This window comes from Crocodylus porosus, unplaced genomic scaffold, assembly GCF_001723895.1.
Source record: "Crocodylus porosus isolate Cpor-Errol unplaced genomic scaffold, CroPor_comp1, whole genome shotgun sequence".
NCBI lineage: Eukaryota > Metazoa > Chordata > Crocodylia > Crocodylidae > Crocodylus > Crocodylus porosus.
Genome location: NW_017728914.1, coordinates 28,870,473 through 28,878,157, shown reverse-complemented (window position 1 = coordinate 28,878,157; position 7,685 = coordinate 28,870,473). Strand labels below are relative to the sequence as shown.

Genomic DNA, 7,685 nt, shown 5'->3' with positions numbered 1-7,685 from the left:
CACAGTAATTTCACCTGCCAGCTCAGAAGAGCTTAAACACTGACATGTACTGAGAGAAAAGATATTTTTGGTTGGTTCTTCTAGAACTCTGAAGATTCTCACTATCCGTGGAAAACAGAACGTAGCCCCCAGATTCCACATTGATAAATGGCATTTAAAACTCCTGAATGTATTTTTATTGGTCGTGGTATTTCTTAACCATAACTAGATTATTTACAATACACACAGATTTCATTAGTGAATTAGCCCAATGCAGTTTTTTAAACATCAATATACCTAACTTTAAAAAAAAGCATAAATCTGTCACTATCTGAAAACAAAAGATCTGTACCTATTGGACCTTCTCCTTCTTCTAACGACCTCTGATCCATAATATGCCTGAACATAGGCAAAAGAAATGCAATGGTCTTTCCACTTCCTGTTTTAGCAATGCCAATCAGGTCACGTCCATTCATAATTGCTGGAATAGCCTGGGCTTGGATGGGTGTGGGCTTTTCATAGCCATGTCTTAAAGAGAGAAAAACAAAGCACGGTTAGAACAAAAGAATGTTGTGAATGAAATAAATCACATATAGTTTTGCTGGAAAGATTTCTATGTTCTACTTAAGCAGAAGTCTCACTGGCATGCAAAAATACAGCACAAAAATAGAGAACTTAGAAATGTGTTACATAATTGATGGGAAAGATTAGTTCCTAATAACTGTCCAATACACCGATCCTGAGTGAGCACCTATCAAACAATTTTTAAATACCTCCTAAGGGTTAATGTATAATGAGAAAAAAAGAGTGTCAAACTGTAACACCTTGGCCTGAAGACCTCATTCCCAGTAGACACAAAAGAACATAAACTTAGATATTTTTTGTTGATACATTTCTCACTTACTTTTTGAGGGAATTGAGAATTTTCATAGAAATACCACATTGTACCCAGGTTTTGATTGGTTTGGGGCAGCCTTTCCCCTTGACTGTAATTCCCTCCATTTCCAGCCTGTACACATTCACCTCTGAAATGCACATTAATATACAATTAAACTAACTCTTAAGCAAGTGGGATTTTTAGACTCAAAGCAGCCCCCACCCCAGAACTTTTCAGAATGTAGCAGCACACCATTTTAGAAACTAACATACTATGTATATTACAATATAAACATTTGCATTCAATAATAAGTCGATATGCTGTTCACTGCTTTTTATTATGTTCATCCCATCAGCTGGTGGCAGGGAACGCCCCACTAGCTCTGCCTGGCCTAGTGCATGCTTGCTCCCAGGACAGCAGTGGACTCCCCACATATGGCTCCAAGTCACTGGTGAGAATCAGGAACCAGTGGGGCAAGTTCTCCCTTTAGTTCCCCACCGCAACCTGCCCTGAACTCCAGCCCTAACAGAGAGAGTCTGGGGACACAGCCAGCAGTACAAGACGCTGGGCTACACATGCAGCACACGGAGAGCGCTGAGGCAGTGGGAGTAGCAGGCGGTAGACAATATGATACATGAGGGTACAGTGGGAACACCAGGGCGTGCGATGTCACCCCACAGCAGTGGTAGTGTCAGTGCCATCATGCAGTGCACCTCAGTTTTCAGGAGGCACATTTAGACCAAACTAAGAACTGGCTGCAACAGAAATGCACCTGCCTGTACTGCATCAGGCAGGCACCCTGCTTCTCCTGCGGCTCTTCCCAGTGCAGGTCTGACCTGCCTTCTGCAAACCAAGACACACGGGGCAGTTTCTCCCCATGGTGGCAGCAGCCTGGAGACAGATGCTGCTGCCATCAGGTAGAACTGCCATGCATCTCAGTTTTTCAGAAAGCCAAACCAGGAAAAGCTGCAGGAGAAATGGCACGTCTGCCTAATGCAATGCAGACAGTCTTGCCTTTCTGTGCAGCTCTGGTTTATCTGTGACATGTCTAGGCACACAGGGCAGTTCCTCCCCAGTGTTGCAGTACCTCTGGCAGGTTCTTGCAGCACCACAGTTGAGAACCACTGTTCTAAGCATTTCTCAATATCCTTCTCAGTCTGCTTGAAACGTGCAGTCTGAAAAAGGTGACAGATTTTTTTGCAGCACAGAAATAAAATTTAGCCTGCCAGAGACACAGATGCTGGGTCTGTACAAGAAACTGTATTACACTGACAATGGGCAGCCCACAAACATAACAACGTGAAATAATCCATAACAATTACTGATCTCAGTTGTTTCAACTTCACTCCCTCCCTGCCAGATCAGTCTCCAGGATCTCCCTTTTGTCCTTCAATTCTTCTCTGTAGCCCATAATTGGGTTGCTATGAAGCCAGCTATTCTCAGATTAGCGTCTGTAGATCATTTCCCAATGGTTCACTAAATTTTTGCTTTACGTGAAAAGGGTAAGACCTAGAGAATTCACCGGTGCCCTACACAACCTTTGGCAGACATTTTCTTTCATTGCAAATAGCTTAAAATGCTCCATTATTATCTGTCTTTACCTTCTGGGGTCATTTTAGCAAGCTCTGGAACTTCAACATAGAAATTTTTCCTGAAGGGCTCATACTCGATCTTTCCATGATCCACTGGTTCTAGCAGCTTCCTCTGTTTGGTCTGATAGCCCGTCAAGGCAGTCTGAAGATCAACTTCTTCCTCTTCTGAAGAATACTGAAGAATACATTTTAAATCATATAGCAATTTATTTAGTAAAAACCCGCTACAAGCATATATTTAGCTCACTGACACAGTAAGAGAACGTTACTTTTCTCTCAAACCCAGCTAGGAGAGTTGGCTTTTCAAGCGCTACAGACCACCCACAGCTGACAGATTTATGTCCCTGCTGTAATCCCTGGGCTGACTGCAATTCATGAAGGCACAGAGAAGCCAGCTCTAAGCTACATGCATGCGTCAACTCTGCCATAGCAGAGTTCAGCACAGGCTAACTGCTCAGAGTACTTACCCAGCCTAACAAGTAGACCTTACATATCTTGCTGAGTTCTGAGCTGCTACAGCTACACTCCTAGTGGTCCTAACTGAACACCCAGACAAAACAGCAACATAGATAAATTACCAGTCAGATGTACAACTACCATTCACAAGTCAAATTACCCTCATACACACATCTTATTAGCTATGTGTTAAGTCAGCTAAGTTCACTCACATGCATATCTCAACTCCCAATTATATCGAACAGTCGGCACACTAAACAACCCAAACCTTTCAAACAACTTTGTCTCTGCATAAGAACATGCAAGCGCGGTTCTTTTTGTTATTTTTAAACTACAGCACTGATGAATCTTATATATGGTCAGGTACATTCTGCCTAGCTTCGAGCAGTCCAACCAAGTCAATAAGACTATCCACATATCTAATATACTGAGACTTCTTTTTCTAAGACAAATACCCCTTTTCCCAGTACACACCAAACACTTTCCAGTTACCTCCATTGCATCTTGGTCATTCTCCATCAGCTCCCCTTTCTTCTTTTCTGATTCTACAGCTGCCTTTTTGGTTGTCACCACAGTCACTACTTTGGTAACAGTTGGTCCAGATTTCTAGCAAAATAGTTAGAGAAAACCATTATATTACCACATGTACCACAGAAATATGCTGTGCAAAACATATCGATTCTGTACGCTTCCAAATGCATTAACCCAACTTTGCTCCTAGTTCTTCAGATGAAACTTCAATAGGGTCAATAGTAAAAATCTGATTTGTGGAGACTAGGGTTAAGGTGAGCAGGTACGATTATTTAGCTTTTGCTTGCTGGAATGTTTTTTTTCCCCCTGAAATACATTCTTCAACAGCATTTTCCTACACCATAATGCTAACACTATGCTCGAGAAGACTGAAACACAAGACAATCTTATGAACCTATTTTACCTTTTCGCTCCCACCTCCACCCTTCACACTTCTCATATTGAACTTTTTGACCTCTTCTTTAACTTCTTCCATGTAAGCATCCAGAGGGTCTAATTCTTCATCTTCCACCTCCATGCCTTCTTTCTCTCCTTCTGCAGTTTCCTCCTCATCATCTAGTTAGAGGGAGAGAAATATTGTTTTCCAATTGGATGTTTTTGTTTAAAAAAGAAACAGTGTGGGGATTTTGTTATGGTTTAGTATAATGCAGATCTACGGAATATTAATAAAGGTGAAGCTCAACAACTGGGAAGCATTTATTGTAAAAGGTATAATGCACAGCAGAATACCATAAGGATAGGTGAACAATCTCTCCCAAAGGTCAGCCTGACTGGGAGGTAAAAAAGGAACTGTGGGCCAAAGATCAGCCCAGGAAAAGGATTCTTCCTTATGCCATCCAAGGACTTGGACACCAGTTGCAGGAACCCCAAAATACTGAGCCACAGCTCACCACAGATACCACACATGGACTCCTCTCCATGGCAAAACAAGTTCCAGAGGAATAAACACGTCTGGGGTGCCAGCATAGCCAACATGCCTCCACAACCCCAGAAGCCAGAACTCTAAATCCAGAAATCAACATTTAGAGCAATGTACATTCCTCCCCTGGCAATATGCAAGTGGGAAGATTCTCCTGGGCCTGAAAATGACACGTGGCAGAGGATGAAATCTGCTGTGCTAAGACAGGAGGTCACCAGTACCTGGTCCATTTAGCTGCAAATTTAGCGTGGTTAAAAAAGTAGCAATTGCCAGTTCACAAACAAGTGCTGAAACCACAACATGTGAAGTTTTTTGTTTTAACTGGGAGAGGGGTAAGGGGAAAAAGAAAAAAAATATATTCACATGTCACTGAACTGCTCATTATGTCACATAACTAACTTGTATAGCTGCCCAATAATTGGTGGGTTCACTCTGTCCTCTCTTCCATTCCCAAAACCAGAGCTTGCTAGTCTCATTTATTGTTTCCTAAACTGTGTCCATGAACAAAACTATTTCACTACAACACATTCAACAAAAGCAGCTGAGAAATTTTAAAGTCAACTGAAACAATACAAAGCTAGGTTTTATTGTTAGGGGTAAAAGCTGAATTTGTTGAATTATTATGTAAAATCAAAATTTTAAAATACCATCATCATCTTCTAAGCTCCACTTTTTCCCCTGTTTCATTTCTTCAATTTCTTTTTTCAGTTCTCCTATGTTTTCCATAGCCTTCTTGCGCTGTTCTTCCCTCCATTTCTCTACTCTCTCTTTTCGTTTTCTCATTTCCTCCTCCAGTTTGTTCTGATCAAAGTTCTGTGAGAAAAAAACAACCAACTCAAAGATTATTGCTCTGATCCTGCACTCCTTCACACAACTCGCCATCAAGATCAGTGGCAGTTTTACTGGAAATACGGGTTGCAAGTCTGGCCTCCATAAAACCTATACCAACAGAAGTTAAACTTATTATAGAAGAAAAGAAAATAGTGATGTTAACTGTAACACTTGAATATAAAACATCACATATCCAGTGCCAGGTCGTCCTACGGATAGATCTTTCCAAACCAATACTCCTGAACCAGTTGCTCAATCTTTTAGGAAAAGTACACTACAGCAACAGTTCTGAACCTTTTTCTTTTCGGTTTGTGAGCCAGTAAAAGGCCAAAAGAGTTCTCTTACCATCCACTATTTCCCATAATCCTCTGAATTAAAAAAGCAGCTCTGAGTGGTTTATGGATAGAGGAGTCTGAAGTCAGAGTGCTAGTGGAGGAAGCACATGCTGTGAAATAGGCTGGGTGGGGATTCTGGTTTTAGGGCTCCGGTGCTAACGAGTACAAAGATAGAGGGTTGCCCTTGAGACACTGTTTCTTTCCCCTGGAATGGAGCAGTGTCCATAACTGGAGAGGAGCTCTAGGCTTGGGAACATAACAGCGGTGGATTGAGCTTCTTCCTCTTCTTCTCTGGTCTCTTTCCGGGTTATTTTTCAGCTCCTCAGTCAATCACAAGGAAGTTACATAATGAGCTCACAACCAGCTGATACGTTTGCATCCAGTAAGCTGAGGTGATCAGCCTTAAGGGGAAAATGTTTATGCCAAATAGTAGGAGTCCATCCTACTTCCCAAGGTACAGCAATTAACCCCCTCACACTCACAAGGACATTGCCCAGACCTAAAGGGGGATTATCTAAAGTTGTTTTTCTTTTTAATTACAATAAATCCTATCTAAATTTATTCTAATGCTACCGCATTTATGAAAGCTCCTGTTTAACTCGTACACGTTTCTCTCTTGGTGGCAGATTTATACATACATTAACCTCTTTATCCTTTTCTTCTTCTTTGTCCTCTTTCTCTTTTTTCTTTTCCTTGGAAACTTCTACACCTTCTGTCTTTTCTTTAGATCTTGATCTGAAAGGGGAAGTCAAAGATGTATGACAGACTTTCACAAACTGTTCCAGCTTTTCTTTGGAGGTTTCACATGCTGGACAGAATCACTGCCATTAACACTATGCATAGGCTTATGCTTTATAAATGCTTTTGAGAGTATGCATCACTTCACAGCAAATCTCTCCATTTCACGGAAATAATTCCCACAACTGCCAGATACGTAGACTCTATTAGGACCCACTGATTCATACGCTCTGGTTCTGTTCTTCTCATTTATTTCTGGGAGGAAGTTGCAGGCTTTGTTTCCAAACACTTACAGTTGATACTCTAGTGGCTCCACAGTTTATTTTACACCTCTTTGAATACAGCAGTTAGAATACAGATACTCAGAAATTCTTGCCTGTTACACTTCTAATGGCAAAGTGATCTAGCATTTTGCCCTAGAAATGCAAGTTCCCCCTGAGGATAGGCTACTGCCTGAAAGACATAAAAACCCCGTCCCTCCAGGAAAGGCTACCTATAAATTGAATGCAACAGGCAGACATGCATTTGATATTAAATCCATTTATCACAAATGTTATTGTGCCTACCTCCTCCCAATAAAAAGTAGATGTCTCCAATCTAAACTCAGAAGAGTAAATGTAAAATTCCTTTTACTCAATTAAATCTTATTAAGCTGTTTCATAGCCCACTGGGTTATTTTAATGCAAACCATATGCTTATTTTACAAGACATTTTTATGTCATTCCAACTTCTCCAAGTGTAATTCTTGTGATCTCATGATTAAAATACTGGATTGTCATCAACCTGCTTATTCTATATAAACATCAGCGTAACAGTTTACATACTTTTAAATTATTTTACAATACAACTTGACTCTTTGCAATTATACTGTAAATTCCAATAAGAAGTTATTTAAAATGGCACATGACCTGAAGTTAGGTTTTACTTTATTTCTAACCCAGTGTAAAAAGAGATCAAACTTTACCACTTCACTATGACTATTTAGCAGGCAGTTCATTTGAATGTAAACTCCCAATGGTAGGGCCCTTGTCTAGTTCATGTTCTAAATCAGTGGGGGCCAACCTTTATGACAGGCATGCCACAAATTAGCCCCACACCCTTCACACGTCTCTCTGATCCCATTCTTCTGCCTAATATGCTGCTATGTCTTCTGCTTCCTGCCTTATCTGCCACTGTGTTGCCTGTCCCCTCCCTGGTCCAGTGTACCACAGATACAGACTGCCCATGCCATTTGTGGCACCCCTGTTCTACTTGGTGATGAGCACACAGGCAGTATTTAACAAACAGTTTCATAGTTTCATAGTTTGTAGGGTCGGAAGGGACCTGAGCAGAACATCTAGTCCGACCCCCTGCCATGGCAGGAAAGAATACTGGGGTCAAATGACCCCAGCAAGGTGTTCATCTAACCTCCTCTTAAACACCCCCAG

At 41.2% G+C, this 7,685-nt stretch overlaps 1 protein-coding gene across 1 annotated transcript in view; it reads right to left on the bottom strand.

Annotated features, from left to right (window-relative positions):
- Window positions 1–7,685, bottom strand: part of DDX46 (DEAD-box helicase 46) — a gene marked incomplete at its 5' end in the record, with an annotated part of 25,512 nt that overhangs the window by 15,468 nt on the left and 2,359 nt on the right. The window contains 7 exons of the mRNA XM_019534730.1: window positions 332–507; window positions 884–1,004; window positions 2,458–2,623; window positions 3,397–3,510; window positions 3,839–3,990; window positions 5,002–5,167; window positions 6,159–6,255. Of these exons, the coding sequence (XP_019390275.1) occupies window positions 332–507; window positions 884–1,004; window positions 2,458–2,623; window positions 3,397–3,510; window positions 3,839–3,990; window positions 5,002–5,167; window positions 6,159–6,255 (992 nt within the window). The remainder of the gene's footprint in view (window positions 1–331; window positions 508–883; window positions 1,005–2,457; window positions 2,624–3,396; window positions 3,511–3,838; window positions 3,991–5,001; window positions 5,168–6,158; window positions 6,256–7,685) is intronic.